General features: G+C 39.5%; 1 protein-coding gene across 5 annotated transcripts in view; it reads left to right on the top strand.

Moving 5' to 3' along the window:
• The window catches only part of Wrn (WRN RecQ like helicase), a 131,740-nt gene that overhangs the window by 96,423 nt on the left and 12,593 nt on the right, over positions 1-22,724 (top strand). For 4 of the 5 annotated variants that reach the window (XM_031339505.1, XM_031339503.1, XM_031339504.1 and 1 more), the window contains 9 exons: positions 6,485-6,655; positions 6,730-6,827; positions 8,110-8,185; positions 8,889-8,962; positions 14,245-14,320; positions 14,501-14,613; positions 16,807-16,921; positions 19,538-19,669; positions 21,919-22,081. In XM_031339505.1, coding sequence (XP_031195365.1) covers positions 6,485-6,655; positions 6,730-6,827; positions 8,110-8,185; positions 8,889-8,962; positions 14,245-14,320; positions 14,501-14,613; positions 16,807-16,921; positions 19,538-19,669; positions 21,919-22,081 — 1,018 coding nt within the window. The remainder of the gene's footprint in view (positions 1-6,484; positions 6,656-6,729; positions 6,828-8,109; positions 8,186-8,888; positions 8,963-14,244; positions 14,321-14,500; positions 14,614-16,806; positions 16,922-19,537; positions 19,670-21,918; positions 22,082-22,724) is intronic. The other variant, XM_031339506.1, reaches the window with a different exon arrangement.

The following is a 22,724-nucleotide window of genomic DNA, read 5'->3' as shown; positions in this document are numbered from 1 at the left end:
AGACAGCATGCTCCTGTCTGCAAGCATAACAGAGTATCATTAATGGTGTCAGGGATTGGTGCTTTCCTGTGGGATGGGTCTCAAGTTGCGCTGGTTATTGTTTGGCCATTCCCTCAGTTTCTGCTCCCTCCCCTGTGCCTATATTACTTGTAGACAGGATAAATTTTTGGTTGAAAATTTTGTGGATGGGTTGGTGTCTCTTGCTTCACTTGGGTTCCTACCTGGCTACAGGAGGTGGCCTCTTCAGGTTCCATATCCCCAATGTAGTAAGTCATGGCAAAGGTCACACCCATTAATTCTTTGGGCGCCTTCCTTATCCCGGGTCTCTGTCTCATCCTGGAGATGCCACTCACTTCCCTACCCCTGTCAACTGCAGATTTCTGTTAATTCTCATGGCCATCTAGCCCTCTCCCCTGTCCTTCCCTATACCCAATCTCGAACCCACCCCCCATTCCCCTTCCAACCCCCCTTCCCAGTTTCCTCCTTCCATTTCCTCTTATGACTATTTTATTCCCTCTTCTAAATGAGATTCAAGCATCCTTGCTTCTGCCTTCCTTCTTGTTTAGCTTCTTTGGGTCTATGGAGTATATCATGGTACTTGTATTTTATGGCTAATATCCACTTATAAGTAAGTACATACCATACATGTCCTTTTGGGGCTGGATTACCTCACTCAGGATGATATTCTCATTCCATCCATTGGCTTGCAAAATTCATGATGTCTTTGTTTTTAATAGCTGAATGGTATTCCATTGTGTAGATGTACATTTTCTTTATCCATTCTTCAGTTGAGGGACATCTAGGTTGTTTCCAGTTTCTGGCTATTATGAATAAAGCTGTTATGAACATAGTTTAGCATGCATCTTTGTGGGATGTTGGAGATGTGGGATACCATCTTTTCGGTATATGCCCAGGAGTGGTATAGCTGGGTCATGAGGTAGGACTATTCCCAGTTTTCTGAGAAACTGCCAAATTGTTTTCCAAAGTGCAAGTTTGCACTCCCACCAGCAATGAAGAAGTGTTCCCCTCCCTTCACATCCTTGCCAGCATGTGCTATCTCTGGAGTTTTTGATCTTAGCTATTCTGATGGGTATAGAGTGGAACATCAGTGTTGTTTTGATTTGCATTTCCCTGATGGCTAAGGACTTTGAACATTTCTTTAAGTGCTTCTCAGCCATTTGAGAGTCCTCTGTTGAGAATTCTCTATTTAGCTATGTATCCCATTTTTAAATTGGGTTATTTGGGTTGTTGTCTAACTTCTTGAATTGTTTGTAAATTTTAGATATTTGCCTGCTGTCAGATGTAGGATTGGTGAAGATCCTTTCCCTGTCTGCAGACTGCCATTTTGTCCTATTGACAGTGTCCTTTGCCTTGCAGAAGCTTTGCAATTTCCTGAGGTCCTAGTTATCAATTGTTGATCTTAGAGCCTGGGCCATTGGTGTTCTGTTCAGGAACTTGTCTCCTGTACCAATGCATTGAAGGGTATTTCCCATTTTCTCTTCTATGAAATTTAGTGTATCCAGTTTTAGATTGAGGTTTTTCATCTACTTGAACTTGACTCTTTTATATAAGTGTGTATGTAAGTGTGTTTATAAGCTTTAGGAAGCTTATAAATAGTAAGTTTCCATATGGGTTTTTAAACTTTTGTTACCTCTCTCTCCCCCTACCTCTCCACTCTGTCCTCACATCTCACACTACACCTTAAACCTCTTCCCCCTTTATATCACATGTGTTCCATTATCCCCACCCTAATATTTTTTCTTTCACCTACCTCTACCAATAAATGGTCCCTTTCTAGTTTCTTGGATTCTATAGGTACTCCAAGTTAAACATACTGTTTGAAATATTCAATGGTAGGATCCACATTAAGTGTGAACATGTGATGATGTTTGTCTTTCTGGGTCTGGGTTCCCTGAATCACTATTGTTTTCCAGCTCAATCCATTTCTGTGCAAATTGTTATGACTGTAGTTTTCTTTATAGCCAAATAAAATGGCATTGTATATAGGTAGTACCACACTTTCACACTCTACTTTGTATTTTAATGACTGTTTCATGTCCTAGCAATTATGAACAGAGCAGCTATGAACATGGATGAGCATGCATCGCTCTAGTAGGAAATAGAGTCTTTTGGGTATATACCCAAGAGTGATTTATCTGAGCTATAGGATTGATAATTTTAGCATTTTGAGGATTCTCTTTACTGGTTTCAAAGTAGCCGCTCCAGTTTTCCAGTCACCAACAGTGCACAAGGGTTCCCCATGTCATTGCCAGCATTTCTTGTCTTTTGTGTTTTTAAATCTTATCCTCGAAGTAGTTTCAACTTGGATTCCTGGTGGTTAAGGATGGTAAACACTTCTAAAAACATTTCCTAGGCATTTGTATTTCTTCTTCTGAAGCTTCTGTTTAGTTCTATAACCCACTTTTTGTTTTCTTCGTGTTTAGTTTTTTCAACTCTTTGTGTATTCTATAGACTAACCCTCTGTCAGATGTGTAGCCGCCATTAGTCTATAGGCCACTCCTTTGGTCATGTAATGGTTTCTTTTTTAGTATAGCCTTTTAATTTATAAGGTTCTATTTGTTGATTAGTGATGATACTTTATAGATGACAGGACTCCTTTTCAGAAAGTACTTATCTGAGTTTGCATACTGAGGCATACTCCATATTCTTTCTTCTGGAAGTTTCAGAATTTCAGGTCTCACATTGAAACCTTTGATTTATTTGGAATTTATTTGCCATATCTACCCTCTATACAGGTGCTGGGGATCCAAACTCAGGTGCTTATATCTAGACATCCAGCACTTTATCTACTCAGCTATCTCCCCAGCCCAGATAATGCTTTTGAGAAAAGATTGGACCTATTCAGCAATCATAACTGTTGGTAGAATTGTGTGTGTGTGTGTGTGTGTGTGTGTGTGTGTGCTTATGTGCACACATCTGTATGCATCTATTTTAGAGACAAGATCATGCCTAGATTGACCTTCAGCTGCAATTCTCCTGTCTAAGCCTCCTGAGCAGTAGGACTGCAGGCATGCACTACTGTTGTCAACTGTAACTGATGTAGTTCTAATCACTCTCCAAAGTTACAAAAACATGTAGCAGGGGTGGGCTATTCAGTTTAGTTTTCTAGACAAATTATTTCATTAATTGAAATATATTATTATGGCTTGGGTTTGCTATTCAGTACTAGAGAACTTGGCTAAATGCACAAGGCTCTTGGTTCATGAAGATTTGCCTACTGAACCCCTGAATCAGCAGCTGACTATCTCTGGAGTATAGGAGCTGGAAAGAGGCAGAGATGGTAGGAAGAGGAGGGGGTGGTGGTCTAGGAACTTAAGCTCCTTGAGCATCTGTTTTTATGTACGGCATTACATTGATTTTGTAGAGGATACAGGCTGAGCTAGGTGAGGGCTAATATCTAGAGTAGATGGTGTTATTTGGGAAGAAGTATAATCTAGTACAGAGAGAGACATGGGGCATATGGATGCTTGGGAGCTGCTGCGCAAGCGTGGAACAGAGCAGGCGTGGGGAGTCAGGGAAGTTTGTGAGGGTGTCGCTGGAATGTTCTGTTTTGTCAGGGGATTCAGTAGGTTTGGGGGGATTATAGTTGATGTAGATAGACATTTGGGCTCAGAAAGAGGGAAGAAGATAAAAGATAATGCCATCCTGAGCAAGAAAAAATTTACAGCAAGAAGCAATTTAATTTTTGAAGAAGTTTGGTCAAGTGGCAGATTTTCATTTTCCTTCCCCGTTTTCTGTTGTACCAGACACTAACCCGAAGGTTTTGCCTCTATAGAAACTCATCCTTTGGGTGGCTGCCCTGGCCACCAGGTCTTTACTCCTTAGCGCTTGGGATCTGCACTCTGTAATATGAACCATATTCTTTTCAAGTTGACTTGTAAAGGCAAAGAACAGTATGAAAAATTCCCTCTCAAGATTACATTCCAGGGAGCTATATATAGGCTTTCAGAGCTAAACATGGCTAACTAGATACTATATTCTCTCTGCGACGCCTTTCTCAATCTAAGGAGTTTGGGTTATTCAGTGAATACCTTGGAAAGTTCAACTAACCAGAACATTTATGTGGTTAATGCAGATGTCTTACTCAGAGTAAGATGTCATTAAATATTTTCTAAAGCTTTACTGTGGGGCTGCAGAGAAGGCTTAGTACTTAAGATCTGGTCTTGCAGAGGACCTGGATGGAGTAGCTAGCATCCACATGGTAGATCATTCTCTAATTCCAGATGGAGGGGAATTTGATGCCTACTTCTGGCTTTTGTAGCCACTGATGCACATGATGCATATACATATGTACATACATACATACATACAGACAGACAGACATGCATGCATACATACATACATACATAGAAACAATCTTACACATTAAACAAAAAATAATTTTTAAAATCCTTATTGTATTGTTTTAAAACAGGTTTTCCAGTTTAGCTTGAGTTTATAGTTGTACCAGGAATATGATTCTTTTAAAACAAAGATGTAATATATCATGGAATAAATAGGTTTCATTCTCTGCCTTGTGGTTACCATAGAAACATGGTTATATCAATTTATTTGCACAGTACACAGAATTTACAATGATTATTGATCATAAAGGGAAGAGATACTTGCTACTAATTAGGAAAAGCCTCATTACTTCATACCAGTAAATGTGCACATTAAATTTAGGGGTTTTTTCTTTCTTTTTTTTTCTGCTTAGGAAGAAAAAAGGCTAGGGTAATAATCTTAAATGTTAAGAGAGTTAGTAATGCCAGTTAGGCAACTCGATGCTTTTGATGTTATTCGTAAACAATAAAATCTCCTACCACAAAGTTAGGTCCTACCAGCTCTTCATGACTAGTCAGGGAAAGTTAACTGAGTAATGATGGAGAATATTATGGACTCTGTGTGTGTGTGTATATATGTGTGTGTGTGTGTGTGTGTGTGTGTGTGTGTGTTGGTTGCTATAGTTAAACAAAATCACATCTTTTACATAGTTATACCATTTATTTGACATGGACAGCTGAAATGTGTTTCTTTGTCAGGGGTAATTACAGGGCACTTTAACAGTTGTAGTCTCCATGTTGTATATCAGTGCTTAAAACACATTCAGCTGGCATGTGTTTGATTTGATTCAAATTGACCCACAGTGAGGGTCAGCATAACCACCTGTATTGATTACCTTTCTCGTTGTGATGACCAGATGCCTGACAGATGTAACGTAAGGGAGAGACTTATTTTGGTTTATGGTTCATGAGATACGGTCCCTCATGGCAGGGAAGCATAGCTTACCATGAATTTGACCATAGCATTGGGAACTTGAAGCTGGCCATATCATGGTAGCAAATAGGAAGCAGAACTCTGCCTGGGACGTACTTCTCAGAGATCCATTTCCACTAGCCATGCCTCCAACTCCAAAGTTTTCACAACCAATTCCCAAATGCACTAGCCTGTAAGCTGTGGTTTTACATCCAGAGCATAACACCGCGTGGGTCACCATCACGCACGACCTTCTGCAGTCATGTACGCTTGCACATATTGCAGAGGAGTAGCCTTTGCCTTACGTTCTGCTTGTACATGTACTGCAAATAACATCTGATTAACAGAGCTTAAAATCACATTCAGAATTCTGGACGAGAGAGAGCTGTAAAAATGTGTTTGTGACTTTCCAGTTTGTGTAATAGAGGGCACTGCAGATGGAGGTTATAATGACAGATGAATTTTAGTCTACCACAGTCCTCTCAAGAACATCACACACACGTAATTCTCTGTGATGCTGTGATGCACACTTAAGAGCAGTTCCGCGGCGAGAATACATGAAACAGGCAGCGAGAGGCTGAAGTGAACAGAGAGCTTTATAGAGTACCAGGGCAGAGTCTTCTCTGTTACAAGAAACTTGCGTGACAACTTCCTCATGGCTCTAGAACTTAATGATTGAAGAGTCTCCCATGAGAGTTCTGCCATAGCTCAGAAGTATCAATAGGCTAGCATCAACATTTAGCGTGCACTGTTTTCACTGTTGTCTCAAGTGATCAGCAGTTAGGTAGACCGTCTTCATATGCTGTGAGGCACAGCACAGCGAGAGGAACTGTGCAGGGATGCAGGAACGATTGCGCAGCTCTCAGGCCACACTCTCTCATCACTCGTGTTCTAGAGTTGAGCTGTAGTCGTGATCATTTTTAAGAAACTGTCAATCAGAGTTGTAATAGCCAAGGTGAAATATTGCAGACACATATATAAACCTATCTACCAGGAACCGCATCTGAGTCGTGTGAGGACTTTTCTATATTTAAGACAGAATACTATTTTCATTACTTCTTCGTCAGTTGAAGTGCTCAGAACAAAAAGGCAGAGCATGAGAATCAGATTTCAAAGCTGAAATTTGCTTTTAAACTCTAAGAATTGCTAGGTAGGTTTTTGCTTTATTTGGCCTGCTTATTTGAATGAGCGAGCGTTTTATATATTTTTTTTCAACATTTTGTTTCAGAATTCTCAGCGTCTTCCTGATAAATTACGCAGTCACAGGCTCTTTGGTGCTGGCAAGGAGCAAGCAGAGAGTTGGTGGAAGGCCCTTTCTCACCATCTCATAGCTGAAGGACTCTTGGTAGAAGTTCCCAAGCAAAACCGATTTATAAAGACTTGTTCCCTCACAAAAAAGGTAAACGGCCCAGAGATCTACCTGTCTGACTCTGTTCTTGCCACTGTGTGCTAAGATGCTCTCTGTTTTGCTAGGGTAGAGAGTGGCTTGGGGAAGCCAGTTCGCAGTCGCCTCCGAGCCTTGTCCTCCAGGCCAATGAAGAGATGTTTCCAAGGAAAGCTCTGCTACCAAGGTTACTTTTCCGTGCTTTGTTCCCCATTCACGTTTGGTTTAGCTTAAGTGATTGAAATCCTAGCAGTCTGTAAACGTGGTGCAGGTAAAATCAGTTGTCTTCTTTGAGTACCAGTCATAGGAGGGGGCCGTGGGAAAGGGCAAGTTATAAAACGCTTTCCTGGTTGCCGTCAGGTATCTGACTGCAGGACATACAGAGCTGCTGTCTCAGGTAAGGCTTGAGAAGCCTTCCTTATAGAAGAAAACAGGCTTAGGGAAATCCTTTGGTTTGGTTTTTAACATTTATTTTTTATTTTATTTTTTAAATTAATTTATTTTTTATACTCCATATTCCACTCCTCGCCTCTCCCATCCACCCTCTGACTGCTCCACATCCCAAACCTCCTCCCCGCCCCCCTGTCTCCACCCCACACCCCACCCTACCTGACCTCTAAACTCCCTGGGGCCTCCAGTCTCTTGAGGGTTAGGTGCATCATCTCTGAATGAATACAGACCCTGCAATCCTCTGCTGTATGTGTATTGGGGGCCTCATATCAGCTGGTATATGCTGTCTGTTTGGTGGTCCAGTGGTCTGGAGATCTCCAGGATTCAGATTAATTGAGACTTCTGGTCCTCCTACAGGACCACCCTTCTTAAGACAGGGTTTCTCTGCCTAGTCCTGGTGACCCTGGAACTCGCTCTGCAGTCCAGGCTGGCCTACGAGAACTCAGAGATCCATCTGCTTCTCTCTCCCCATTGCTGGGATTAAAGATGCACACCACCTTTGCCTGGCTTGTTTTGCACTTTTTATAGGTGATACTGTGCAATACAGTGTGGGGCAAAGACAAAAAGGATTTGAAGTTATATTTTTAAAATTTTTGTGCTATGGTCTTCTGCTACTGTATTGAAATGAATAAATGAATATATATGAATCACAGTCACCCCGTGGCCATTTAGAATAAAAGGCAAAGCCAGCAAGGTTCTTGCCTGTTGCATAGGCATCATAGAGGTTGATAGAGAGGCTAAGCTAGTGACCCATATGTCTCTTCTTTAGGCATAGGAAGCTAATATACTCGCTCCCTGTGTTTTAGTATCAGGGCAAATATTACTGATTACATATCAGGTTTTTGTTTTGTTTTGTTTGAAACTCTTTTCTTTTGGGGGAAGTCTTTTTTTTTAAAAAAAATATCAATTCTTAAAGAATAATATCATCTCTGCTTCTCTGAGAGTAATGTAACGATGCCTACATAAATTGGATGATTACATTTTAACTTCGCATCTATTTTAATTTTACTGCTTTTCAGTTCTAACCCTGTATCTTCAGGAATGATGCAACATTTCTCTAATCACAACCCAACTGGACTAACTACCGAGGAGCAGGTTTGTTTTTGAGTGGTAGGGCTTACCATCTCATTCCACGTGGAGTCAAGTCTTTCATTTGCATGGCACATGTAAAAACCACAAACTACAAGGAGAAAGTGTATGACTAGGATAAAGATGATCTATATGATTTCTTGAGCAATCAAAAAGTAGAAGTATTTCATAAAGTAACTTTTAGCTTGTTTTAGCTTGAGTGATCTATAGACTCAGAGTTAATGAATAGGTCTGATTCCTAAATATTCTCATAAGCCACACACAGACACACACACACACACACACACACACACACACACACACACACATACATGTCCCATCTGCAGATGGACACATATGTGCTTTCTGGTTTTATTAGTTTCCTAGTAACTACTGCAAATTCTTTGTGCACGGGCTGTCTTTAGCTAAGCGTGGTAATGGGAAAATGGTGAACTCAGTCTCCTTGTACATCACTTCTCCTGGTGAAGAGCGTTGATACGGACTTGAAGCACCTTTGTAATTGGGCTTCTGTGTCTCAGGTCACTCTTTGGATCATTTACTTTTTAAACTGTCTTTAAAGTCATCAAAAGTGGTGGTCCAACAGCTTATTTTTAGCTTATTTACTTGAAGAATTAATTGCTTAGGGGGAAATTATTATTTTGACATTTCTTTGTATTTAAATGTTTTTTTAATTTCTTTTTTTTTAATGGACTTCACTTGTGAAAAATAGTCTAATTTGGAGAGAATGTATTCTTACAAAGTGCCTGAGAAATTTTCTTCTGGGACTAACATTCTTAAAAAAAGGTACAGAGTTCTAATTTTAATTTATCATATTTGCTTACATTACTGATACTGATATTTTCCTTTCTTTCCTAAAGAAAAGGACTATCAGATGTTGGGCTGTTTCATTGAAAAAAAAAGTCACAAGTCTTTAGTAGTTGTAATAACTAAAACAGACACATAGAAAGCTAGGGTGCTGGATCGCGCTTCTCGGACGCCTCTGTTTACAAGCTGTGTGTTCAGTGCTAAGCACTTGATGCACCTGTGTCTTAAAGCAAGCCCTATTATTCTCATTCTGAAGTCAGGTCCACCAAGGGCAGCGTGTAACTGGACAGCTCCTGACACTGCCAGCTCACATCTCTATAGGTCTACCTCTAGCTTTTAATCACTGATATTATGTATTTGGGAATACATATTCCCAACCATTTTCAAACAAAAGCATTATGGCATATAAGACTGGAAACGTAAGGATTGTTACAGAATAAAGCTAAAATACCCATTGTTGTTTTTTAATTTTTTTGTTTTCTTGTGCTGGAGATGGAACATAGGACCTGAATGTGCTCGATGAGCTACAAACCCTGCTGTTCATGATTTTAATCTTATTGCATGGCTTACTGACATAATAGAAGTATGCAAAGTGTATAGAATCTAATATCCTGTCTGAGGATGGGATAAGAGAAGTGTTGCAGCTTATATCATATACAAAGATCAAATGGACTGTTCTTATATTCATATTAGGTTAAAGTAAACATGCTGTAAGACCTACACATTTTCTATGCCGTTTGCTCATTTAGATAACAGTACTTACAAAACCTTTATCACGGTATCAATTTCATTATCTTCATTTCGTTCTGTTTGGCCGTGTGAGATGTGGTCACTAATGTTTTATTTAAATAGAAGCTTTAAGGAGTCTATATGACAATGTCCATCTAGTATCTTGAAACATATCTACATTCAAATGGTAACTGTGTTTCATTTGGCTGCTTTGTAACACAGGCATCGTTTTAGGCCCCAGGATTCATAGAGGGCATCACCAGTATTGTTGCCATAGTCCTACTTTTTAATGTCTTGAAGATATGTCACTTCAAGGATGTAGTATCTGACCTTCATTATTGATGTTTTCTATAGGTACTTTGAAATTTCCTTCTGTGCATTTGTAATAAACATGCATAATACATTTTTAGATGATTTTTATCTGGCATATAAATAGGTGGGTTTTCATAGAACATTTTCATACATGTATCATGTAGTTCATTGTTTTTCACTTGCTCCATGACCCCCACACTTCCTCCTCTCCTGCTAGTCTCCTTCTCTTCCTCCTCCTGCTTTTGTGGTGTATAGATCCATTCTTCCTCCTTCACTTCTCTTCCCCCATTCTCACAGTGCCTTTATACACACACACACACACACACACCCCTAGATCTTACATATGAGAGAAAGTGTGATATTTTATTTCTGAGTCTGGCTTATTTTGCTTAGCATAATCATCTCTAGTTACATCCATTGTCCTGTGAATGTCATAATTGCATTGTTCAAAGCTGAATAAAGCGGCTTTGTTTACAGGTATCTCATTTTCTCTATTTATTCACTGTTGATGGACATCTAGGTTGGTCCCATATCCTGGCTATTGTGAGTAGTGCATCAATTAAAAAGGATGGAGAGTTGTCTCTCTGGTACGTTGACTTAGAGTTCTTTGGAGATGTAGCCCCAAGCCTGCCCTGTGGTAGTTCTGGTTCTTGAGAGATGCTCACACTGATTTCCATTGTGGCTTCTCTGGTTTGGATTCTCACAAACACTGAATGAGGCTTCCATTATTGCCTTATCTCTGTCTCCTTTGTTGTTTGTTTCCTTGAAGATACTGGAGTGGGATGGGTACCAGAACAGTTTTCAATCTGCATTTCTGATGGCTGAGGGTATTGAACATCTTTTCTCATTATTTGCCATTTGTATTTTAATCATTGGAGAATCGTCCGCTCAGCTTATTGACTTACTGATTTGAAACTGTCAGTGTTTTATTTTTATATATACTAATATTAAGTTACTGTTAATGAGATTTTCCTCCTGTTTTGCAGGCTTTCTCTTCATGTTGCTGGTTGCTCCCTTCACTTTGCTGATGCTTTTTAATTTTATTCAACCTCGTGTGTGGTTGTCCCTCGCCCTGCACGAGGATCCTTGCCTCTGCCTGTACCTTGAAGTGTTTTCCTAGAGACCTCGTGTGTGGTTGTCCCTCGCCCTGCACGAGGATCCTTGCCTCTGCCTGTACCTTGAAGTGTTTTCCTAGAGTACTTTCAGAATTCTAGGAATTTTAGGGCCAGAAATACAGATCTATCTATCTATTTATTTCTATCCCTCCATCCTCAGTTTTTCTAGCATCCTTTGATATTTTTTCTCCATTGTATATTTTCGAAGCCCTTATCGAAAATCAAATAACTACAGCTGTGATTTAATTCTGCCGTTGTGGTTCCTTGATCCATACATGTGTTTTTGTGCCAGTGCCTTGTTCTGTTTTGTTCTGTTTTTTTTTTACTGTCTCTTTAGTCTAACTTGAGATCAGTTATTGCAGTGTCTCTAGTTTGGCTTCTGCTTAGTATTGCTTTTGCCATTTGGTGTTACTTTGCTTCTCTTTAACTTTTAGGAATTTTTTTCTCTTTCTATGAAGAATATCTTGAATTTTGATGAAGATTATGTTGAATCTTAGAGTAGTTTTTGTAATTTATTGTCACTATATTCTGTCTATCTCTGTGTATTGAGGGTCTTTCTATCTTCTAATTTCTTCAACTTTTTTCTTCAACGTTTAAAGTTGTAGAAGGCTTTCAAATCCTTGTTCGGCTTATTCCTGGGTTTTTGAAGCTGCTGTTAGTGGGACCCTCCCACTCTCAGCTGCTTAGTCAAGTTCACTATCTGAGGTGTAGGGAACTACTGGCTTTAGCATCTCCATTTTGCAGCCTACTTTGTAGCTGGAAAATGTTATCAGGTGGGAGGGTTTTCTGGTAGAACTACTAGGGTCTTTAAAAAATAGTATCATATCGTCTAGCAAGTAGGAATGATTTTACTATTTGTATGCCTTTGTTTCTTCCTCATATTTAACCTCTATAGCTTAGCCTTTTAGAACCAGATTGAATAAAAATGGAGAAACGAGGGACTTTTGTCTCATTCCTGATTTTAGAGGAAATATTTTCATTTTCACCCATTTTTCACGTTGGCTGTAGGTTTGCTGTCTGTGTCTTCATTATATTGAGGCAGGTTCCTTCTGTTTGTAGTTCCTTAAGGGCTTTTTCCATGAGGGACGTTGAACTTTGCCAAAGGCTTTTTCTGCATACATTGAGATGCTCATGTCCTGGAGACTGTCCTTGAGTCTTCTAACATTGCATTTTCCATGTATTCTGCTGAAGCATTGTTGTAGCCTTAGGATCTATGCCCGTTGGCCATGGTGTATGACCTTGTGTGTTCCTGAATTATATTGGCTGATTTATTTTTGTATTTATGCTCATCATGAATATTGGTCTATAGCCTCTCTGTGTCTTTCTGTCTCTGTCTCTCTCTGTCTTTGTCTCTGTCTCTCTGTTTCTCTGCGTTTGTATGCATGCATGTCCTTATCTTTTGGTAGGGTAATGCTAGCTTCACAAAATGAGTTTGGTGCAGTTCTTTCTCTCTGTATTGTATGGAACAGTTTGAAGAACACTGCTGTTGGCTTGGTTGTTTTCAATTTGGTGGGATTCTGCAGTGGGTCCACCTGGCCTTCTCACTGATAGAAGACTGTGATCATTGTTTTCCATGTTCCTGGGATAAAATACCTGATAAAAGAGCAACTTTGGGAAGGCAGAGTGTGTGTTGACTCTCATTTTGAGGTACACTCAGTCATGGTAGCTGGCCAGAGCAGAAGATTGCACCTGTAGTCAGTAGCAGAGGGAAATGAATATTCATACTCCTTTTCTTCCTTGTTTTTACATAGCCTGGGATCCCAGCCCTTAGAATTCCCACGCACCCACCCCTACCCTACCCCCCTGTATTCAAGGTAGGTCTTCCCACTGCAGTTAACCTGATCTGTAATCTCCTAAGTAAATAACCAAGGCTTATACTGGTGTAACCCTAGATCCCATCAAGTTCCCAGTCAGTGCCATCGCCCAGGCTGTCCCTGCTCCAGTTGTGCTGCATGATTTTTATTAAAGGTTCTCTGCGTGCATGTCTATGTCAATGACTATGTCATGTCTATGTCTTAGAATTTTGTAAGAAAATGTGGTAGTAAGATTTTGGTTTACTAAAAGTCATTATGCTAATAGCTTCTCATTGTTGAGAATCCATGAAAACAAGGTAAAAGTTAAATTGGGCCAGTGAGATGACTGAGGGGATGGAGGCTTGGTACAGAGCCTTGTGGCCTGAGCTTGGGGGCTGGGGCCCACAGACAGTGGAAGGATAGGACCGCTCCCTCAGTCTGTCCTCAGACCTACATACATGTGCTATCACTTGTGTGCACACACATACACTAAATAAAAAGTCTAAATGTGAATTAAAGGAGATTTATAATTTTCTTGGCTAACTTTGTATTTCTTTGAACTGCAAGTTGACTTAATATATGTGATAGGATTTGATAAAATAGGAATGAATTCTTACTTTATACTGTAATTACCAAATTCTTGGAACAGAAATTTGCAAACATTTCTGGAATACTAATTTCACTTCCTTTCTTATTTTCAAGAAGAAATTTAAATTGGACATATTTTATCTTATACAGTTTCACTTTTGCAGCGTTTCTTGTTTATAATTAGCCCATCAGTGAGAAATGCTTCTTGTGAGACATCTAGCTTGCCTCCCAGTGCACTTCCTTCCTGATACTTTGATATGTTCTCTACAGTTGTTGAAAAGTCCAAAACAAAACTGTTTCTCTGTATTTGTTTGTTTGATAAAAAACAACAAAACATCTGAGTAAGTCTCTTAGTTCTTTGCTGCTTTGTCTACCAACAAGAATGAGGGCTTCTCAGCGAGAACAGACTGTGTTCCCGTTGCTTAGGAAGGTCTTTTCTTCTCTGTGGATAAGCCAGATTTTATTTCCAAGCACGTGGCTGAGAAGGGAGATTGGTGGATGCTCCCTTTGAGCCACTATAAAAGAACTAGATGGCATTTTTAACAGTAGCAGCACAATAAATTGTCTGATCCAAAATGTTTAAGGTCTAGGCCAAAATGTTTAAGATCTAGGCTGTTGCCCTTGAAGTACAGCTTGTCTCACTTACGTCACGAGGATTAAGTGCCAGTTTTGGAGAGATTCTGTTTGGAGTAAAAGTGTATCTATTTTCTTTTAAATATTTTAGTGTCATGATGCAGTCACCAGGAACATCTTCCAGCTCCTCGGAACCTGCCATTTCAGCCCAAGAGCTGGACGCTCGGGTAAGGCGAGCTCTGTACAGTGGCGGTCAGCTTATGGAAGGGTAGCAAATACTTACTGAAAGATGAGCTCATTCCATCGTAATGGAACAGTGGGCCTGTGGAGTGAGTGAAGGTGGGGGAAAGGCAACTTCTTGCAAAGTGCTTTTTAAAAAGCAGTGCTGTGTCCTTGTTCCTTGCTAGACTGTGATATATGCCAGGTTGGTGGAAGCAAGGCAGAAACACGCTAATAAGATGGATGTACCTCCAGCTATTTTAGCAACAAACAAGGTTCTGCTGGACATGGCCAAAATGAGGTAAGCTGCTTCTGTTCCACCTCTCTGTGATACAATAGATTTCTGAAGCCTGTCTTTAGCTAACAGCACGACCGTGGCTTTTCAGCCTGGGATGGACGTCACGGCTCCAGTGCTGCTGGGCAGTCTCACATCCCCTCTGATATCCTGCTGCTACAGGCGTGAATCATATTCAGTTTTATAAAACCATCCATCAGCCACTCACCCTCTGTACCCGATGTCACCTGACTACCTCTTCCTCTTCTCTCATGTTTCTAAGCTTTTAGTTATACTCTGATATTCTTAGCGACATGCTTAAAACCTTGTTCTTGCTTCCTTTCCTCTTATTTCCTCTCTTTCTTCCTCTTATTTAAGTAATTTTCAACTCTTGATTTAGACATTCTTCTATCTATCTGTTTTACCTTTCTTCATATTGTGATATTTCAGACCTTTCCAGACCTCCCTATGCTGAAGCCTCTGAGCTGGCCACTCCTTCACATCTGATAGCCAATAACAAATTGATTACACAGCCTTGACTTCTTTGGCATAGAATTCAACCCCTTCTATTTGTTGACTTAAACTTACTTCCTCATTTCAGTACAGAATTTGGAGTGGTTTCCATGACCTGAATTTCTTACCGTTTCTGGGCAGTGCCCTTTCAGCTTCCACATATGCTGTTTCTGCCATGAATTCCTTGATTCCACACAGTTTATCTTAAGACATCCTCAAGGTCTAGCTTAATTATTGTTTCCTCCATGATGTCTCCCATGATGTTAGTCAGCCAAATCATTCCTCTCCCTTGAACTTATCAAGAGGTTTCTGGTGGATTCTAAAGATGCTTTTATGGGGAATATTGCTTTATTTCCTTTTCCATATAATTAGTTGTGAACATGTATCATGTATTAGAACTTAAACTCTGTGAAGAGCAGTACTGGTTTTCCACCTTGTTATGGCTTTGATATCACCCAGCATTTGTCTCAGAAGAATAAGATGTTTATTAAGCACATATAACTTATTTTCAAAGGTTTGTCTTTGTTTTCCTTTAAATCTTTGTTTCTGTCACCAAATGTCACTTAATAGGTAGTGCTTAAATTTAGGATGCTCTAAGGGGTCTTTCTGCTTTTTTTGTTTTGTTTTCAAGACAGGGTTTCTCTGTATAGCTCTGGCTGTCCTGGAACTCACCCTGTAGACCAGGCTGGCCTCGAACTCAGAAATCCACCTACCTCTGCCTCCCAAGTGCTGGGATTATAGGCCTGCACCACCACCACCCAGCAAGGATTCTTAACACAAAGTAGTGTACATGTCACTATAACTATTTTGTTAAACAAATAAATAATAAATAGTCTAAAATGACACGTTACTATCCAAAGAATATACTTAAGGTATAAGAGTAATTATTAATTAGATTGGTGGATTTTAGAAAGATGACATTATATAGTCTTTGATATTGGACATACGGGAAAAAGCTGAGCGCTATACCTCATGGATATTTTTATCCTTAAAAGTACAGCATAGAAGTTATATAATAATAAGGGCATTTAAAATGGAAATGTTCTAACTAGTACCATGGACTTAGAGCAGACTCAAGTAAACCCATTGAGGTAAAGGCCTAAACCCAATTAAGGTAAAGGCCTAAACCCATTGAAGTAAGGCCTAAACCCATTGAGGTAAGGCCTAAACCCATTGAGGTAAGGCCTAAACCCATTGAGGTAAGGCCTAAACCCATTGAGGTAAGGCCTAAACCCATTGAGGTAAGGCCTAAACCCATTGAGGTAAGGCCTAAACCCATTGAGGTAAGGCCTAGTGAGCCTGTCACTGTTCCAGAGACATTTTACAGGAAAGAAATAACAATGAGACTTAGTTCTAAGTTTCTTAGCCTTTCTTACTGTCCCATATAGAGCCTCATAGTTTCCATGTCTGTGAATAATATGAATAACCAAGTGGAACACTGGGTGTTAGCATATCTTTTCTGATGATGGTGTCTTTCCCAGTTAGAACTGAGGTTTTTTGTTCATTGTTTACATAGCAAGTCTATCAGTGGACAAAAGTAGAGAAAGGATTCACAAGGTGTGGCCATTTGTATAAAGCACTGGTTTTGACTGTAGAAAGGATGCAGTTATAGAGTACAGCACGAGGCTGAACAGGAGCTGTATTCTTGGAGTGGTGCTGTCTCAGTGGCTTCTTCATAATTCTCTCTCTCTTGTTTGTAAACGACAGACCAACTACTGTTGAAAACGTGAAACAGATTGATGGTGTCTCTGAAGGCAAAGCTACTCTGTTGGCCCCCCTGTTGGAAGTCATAGAACATTTTTGTCAAGAAAATGGTGTTCAGGTAATATTCTGGTTTACATAAATTCTTAGAGAGTCACACTTTTGACAATTTTAGAGGCAACACTTTCTCTCTTTGCGTTTCTACCTGGACACTTGGAAAATAGATTCAGATTGTTTTACAGTAAATGATTGTAATAATGTGATAGCTACATACTTCTTACAATTAACTGGTGCAGGATCTCCCTTTGTAGCCTAGGCTTCCCTAGAATTGACCTTATAGCCCATTAGGCCTGGAACTTGAATTCCTATCTCAGTCTTCCAGTTTGAGGACTGTAGGCAGGAGCCATCATGTCTAGGAGTTACCTACCTTTATTGGTAATGTTCAGGTAGCTATCGATATACATGCCTTTAATGGGAAAGTGTTATTTTAAATTTGGATATGTATTGTATTTTGGCTGACAGGTTCTTTTATTCTCCAATATAGGAGAATAAAAGGAATATAGGAATTGAAGTTGTGTATGTATCCTAGCTGTTGGTTGGTTAGGAGCCTAGTCCCTTTGTTTTCCTTTGGTTCTGCATGCGTCCTAATCAGTGCCCCTCCCTGCAATTAGGAATCCTCTGATTTCAGCTTTCTCTTTGTTCTCTGCAGCCTTTGCCATGTTTCCTCTTTTCAGCTGATGATTTCTTGTTCCAACATAAAGACCATTTCCATAGAGTTGTTTGTTTTTTTACATTTTTCTTCAAACTTCCTGTGTAAACCCCACTGTGAACCCCACTGTAAACCCCACTGTGAACCCCACTGTAAACCCCACTGTGAACCACACTGTGAACCCCACTTTGAACCCCACTGTGAACCCCACTGTGAAATGAGACCACCCGTGGCTGTGAAGGCTGCTGGTCAGAGTCATGGACTTGGGGCTTCAGCTCTGTGGTTTTCCCAATGAATGTGACATTGTCTTCCATTTCCCTGGGTCTCCATTTGCTTCTTTGAACCACAGAAGTGATGACTTCATCCTGTGTCAGGGAAGCGGTATGTGTGTTAGAGAAATTAAGCAGCCATGGTGGTGTGGGGGCTTGTGTCTCCCTGGTGGGCCCACTGCATCCTCTTCAGATCACTCTTCCCTGCTCCACAGAGGATGTCTGATGTTTGTGTGTACTGTATCCTCTTCTGAAACAGAATACCTTTGATAACCTTAAAGGTTCTCTTTCCTAACTTTATACAAGCAATTATATACAATTCATCACATTTCATATCAGATGGTTTGAAAATGAAATTGCAACTGAGGGAGCATGGTCTCTGTGAGTGCTTAGTGATCTTCCTTCCTGAGGAAGTGCAGTTGTCTAACTGTGAGTGGATGACTTCACCCAGTTCCTCTTCAAGAGTGGAGACAGAACAGGGCAAAAGAGAAGTGCCCCAAAGGGCTGGCGTCCGAACAACCATCCTGAATCTCCTGGAGACAGGAAAACGACTTGTGTAGTCAGCATGCATTATTGAAGACATTTATTAAATAAATAGTCACTATATTTAATAAGATTTTAATATATTTGCTTTAAAGATATTTATATTTTTTATTGAGATCCCTAAATGACATGATAAAGGAACAAAATGTCCTCAAAGCTAAACCCATAATTACTTTCTCACATATCTTTGTTTAATAGATTGCAATGATATATTATCTTACCAAGATGAAACCAGTTTATTCATTAGGAGACTGGGCCCATTACATTATTCAGCTCTTTTCCTCCTTGTTTTGTTATAACTAAGTTTGCTGTTTTAATCTGACTTCTATATATGGTTAAAAAAAAACAGTTTTCATTTATGTATTTTAAAGATTAAGAAAATTCCATTACTTTTAATGAATTTTATTTTTTAATATCTTCCTGTTCTTTCTTTTGGATATTTCACAAGGAACTATACCTGAGAGTTTTTAAAGTACATCTTTTAAGTATTTTATGTAATTATTTTTCAGTAAGTGTGTGTGAGTGTAGGATCCACCTGATGTGGTGCTGGACATAAAACTCAAGTCCTCTAGAAAAGCAACCCATGCTCTTGCTCAGTGAGTCATCTGGTCAGCCCTAAATCTAAGGCTTTACATGATGCCTGAAGACCAGAGCTTTAGTTGGGATGTGTGCTTTATAGTTAATTATTCAACATATTTTAACATAAATGCATATATATGCATATACATATATGTATATATATAGTTTTATATATATAAACAGATATAGTGAGTATATGTCTCTTTATGATCTGTGTGCCTATTCTCTGATTATAGCATGTAAATTTGTATACTGAATCTGTTCAGTGTTCACTTCCAGAGAATTAGGATTAGCTTACTGACATTAGTTAGAACATTACTCACACACACACACATACACACACACACACACACACACACACACACACACACACACTTACTTATATATGGTTCCTTTTGGATTCTACTGAACCCAAGAGAAGATGAGAAAGTTTTTTGTGTGCTCTTAAGTTATTTAAGCTTTTAAATCGACATGTAAAACATTCCCCTTTTGCATTCCCCATGAAAATTCTTCATTAGAGATTTGGTGTTTAGCCTTCCTACAATGCCTCACAGCCATGCGTTGATCATTGTGTGGATGGCTTTATTATGTCTGTCATTATCTTATTCTGATTTGTGCCACATTTTAAATTCTGCAGACTGACCTCTTTTCCAGTACCAAAACTCATGAGGAACAGGAGAAAAGTCAGGAGATGGAAAAGAAAGACTGCTCACTCCCCCAGTCTGCAGCCGTCACATACTCTCTATTCCAGGAAAAGAAAATGTCCTTAGTAAGTGCCACCTTCAGGTGACAGAGCCGTCAGTGTGCTTGTGTTTTCTCAACTTTTCAGGATTGAAGCTGTGACTTGGGGTCTTTTACTTCTTGTTATACAGTGAGTCTCATCTTTAATTTTCAGACACAGTGGCATTCTCTGTTTCTGATAAGCCTGTCTCTGTCACGTAATAACTGCAAGTCTAGTGTGACTGTGGTCATCTTAACAGAGACTGTGTCACAGGGAACACATCTGTGGCTCTGGGAAAATGTAGCTGAAAGACTTAAAAAAACCAGTGTAAAACCATTAGTGTATATATTATTAGGAAACACAAAGACAAAATGAGATCCAATGATAACAAATGTAGATATACCATTCTTTACACCAATTACCACAAAACATGAGAAGCTGTGTATTATAGAGTGTGTGTAATTTTTAGTCCACTATACTTTTAGTTCAGTACACTTACCAAGTGTGTGGGAGCCCCTGGGCTCTATCACAAGCACTGCTACAGAAAATGAATTCAGTAAACTGAACAGAGACAGTACAAAGCTGTGGGAACACACTGTCACACTGCCGCTGGAAGTTATTCAAACATCTGAAAATAATGTGGTAAGAATTTAGTTTTCACTCCAGATTGCCTGGCACTCACTGCTCTTTTCCCTCCAAAACTATGTTTTACACGCTTTAAAAAATCATATTACTATGAAAAAATGGCCATAGGTAATATTTCTTCCTTGGTCTAAGCTAAGTCTTCAAGGCTGGGGGACTTTATTCTATGAGAAGAAGAACATCTCACTAGAATGTGGGCCAGGGCCTGCTTCTCCTGTCTACCTGCATCTGGACACTATTCAGCTTGCAGTAAGATGGAAATAAGAATACACAGTCAGTCCTTAACTTAAAATGTCTAGATAGTCAAGCTCCTCACTTAAAATAAGTTATCCCATTACCTATTTTTAAACTAAAGGATGTAGTGAGTAGGAATTCAAGTTGTATCTTGTGTAAGCAATGAGTAATGTGCACTTGTTGAATAGACCGTATGTGTATGATTTCATCATGTATATATGATAACTGAATATGATCACCAAGAAATTTTGGAATGGACTCCAAGTTTTGGAATAAAGCATATTATAGAGCTCAATAATAATAAATAAAACATATCATTCTATTATCAGTGACATGATGAATGAAATATCTTCATTTATGTCTTATGGTATTATGCAGTAGTGTTTGATTTTGCAAAATGATTGTTGATTATCTATACCTCCCTGGAGTTTTAAGAGGGTCTAGCTAGTTAACCGCAGACTTAAACACATCTGAGGACTAATTAGTGATAAGCAATAATATAATTAGTTGGAAGTAATTTGATGCCTAGTATCAAATAACCCTGATATTATACACACATGGTCCATACTTTTTAATGGAAGCAATTTAATACCTACTATGGAAGTTGAAAATACTGCCCTAGATGGTCTACTCTGTGAATCAATCAACATTCACAAATACAGTCTAAATTCAGACTTTCTAAATACATTGAGAGAAATATCATGAATGTTAGTGTGAATGTCTATGTTTTTTGATTTAAAAAAGCTTTTACCTAATATGTATTGTAAATATATTTGGACCCACATCTGTTTCAAAATCTTTATAAAAATACTTTTTGAAATGGATCATCATTACTTTTAGTTCAGAAGTTATGAGAAGAGTGAGCAAGCACTCCTGTTAAACTGTAGTTATTGTTTTATGAATGGCACTTATGGAAGATGCTTATTATTGAGGTCTTCCCAGGACCCATGTAAAGTAAAGAGGTCTTCTGGAGCCTTGCCTTGCATCATCCCTGAGCATTCTAGGAGTTGTCTTCTTGGAAGTTTCTGTAGCCAAAGCAGCATGTCCACTCTACGAGCATTACAACACAGCTTTCTGTATTTTCAAAAGGTACAACAGATGTGCGACTCAGCATAAAAAGACTGACGGCTCACACCAATAGCTTTTTAAAGCGAATACAGGAGGAAAGGGTGGGGACTGAATTTTTGACTAAGTTGCGTGATTTTGTTTTAATCAATATATAGAGTGGAATCTATGGAGGGCTATATAAAAGTTTTAAATATTTAAAATGAAAATTGTATTCAAGGTTTATTCATTGTTTATTTATCAGTGAATATTTGCTCCCTGGAGATGTCAGGTATTTTCTTTCTGTGAGATTCAGTAGGAAGTCTTCAGGTTACTGTTGTTTTTATTGTGTTTTGTTTTTGCTGTTCTTCTTGCAGCACAGCATAGCTGAGAACAGGCTCCTGCCTCTCACAGCAGTGGGCATGCACTTAGCGCAAGCCGTGAAAGCCGGCTACCCCTTGGATATGGAGCGAGCTGGCTTGACCCCAGAGACCCGGAAGATTATTATGGATGTTATCCGAAACCCTCCCATCAACTCAGGTGATGAGCGCAGCCCTTCTCTGCAGCCTAATGACCAGAGTCAGCTCAGTAAACAAGCGACTCGCTCCATTTTACATTAACAGCACTGACCCTTATGCTGTGGTGAAGTTTTACTTTGGTAACTTTGTTTTTTAATTGTAGAGGGAAAAAAAACAATTATTTCTTCCTCATCAGAAGGTGTCCTAAAAGAATCTTTCTTTTCAGATGATCATTTTCCTATCCATCCCAAATCAGGAGTGTATGTCTAAAGCCGCACGGTCCTTCATGGTTACTCCCCGCAGCTGAAGGGTTTCCCCTAACTGCCTCTGAGCCTTAGATTTCTCTCTCAGTCACTGACATGTCAAGCTCTGTAGCCCCAGGGTTTGACAGCTGGCCCAGCAGTCCTGGCTGTTCTTCCAGAAGACTGGTGTTTCTGGCACCCACATGGCATCCCACAACTTAGTGTAACTCCAGTTCCAGGGACTCTGACAGCCCCTTCTGACCTCTGTTGGGACCAGGCCAACACATGATGCATAGACACACATGCACACAAAACACCCATTAAAAAGGGCCTTTGTTCTTTGTTCTTGTCCCACTGAGGAACCTCAGCTCTGCCATGGAGCTCTGTCCTCTGCTTGCCTTACAGAAATATTTAAGAAATGAT

The sequence above is a fragment of the Mastomys coucha genome, unplaced genomic scaffold (assembly GCF_008632895.1).
Source record: "Mastomys coucha isolate ucsf_1 unplaced genomic scaffold, UCSF_Mcou_1 pScaffold22, whole genome shotgun sequence".
NCBI lineage: Eukaryota > Metazoa > Chordata > Mammalia > Rodentia > Muridae > Mastomys > Mastomys coucha.
The sequence above is the reverse complement of the archived record's forward strand: the minus strand, read 5'-3'. Positions and strand labels throughout refer to the sequence as shown.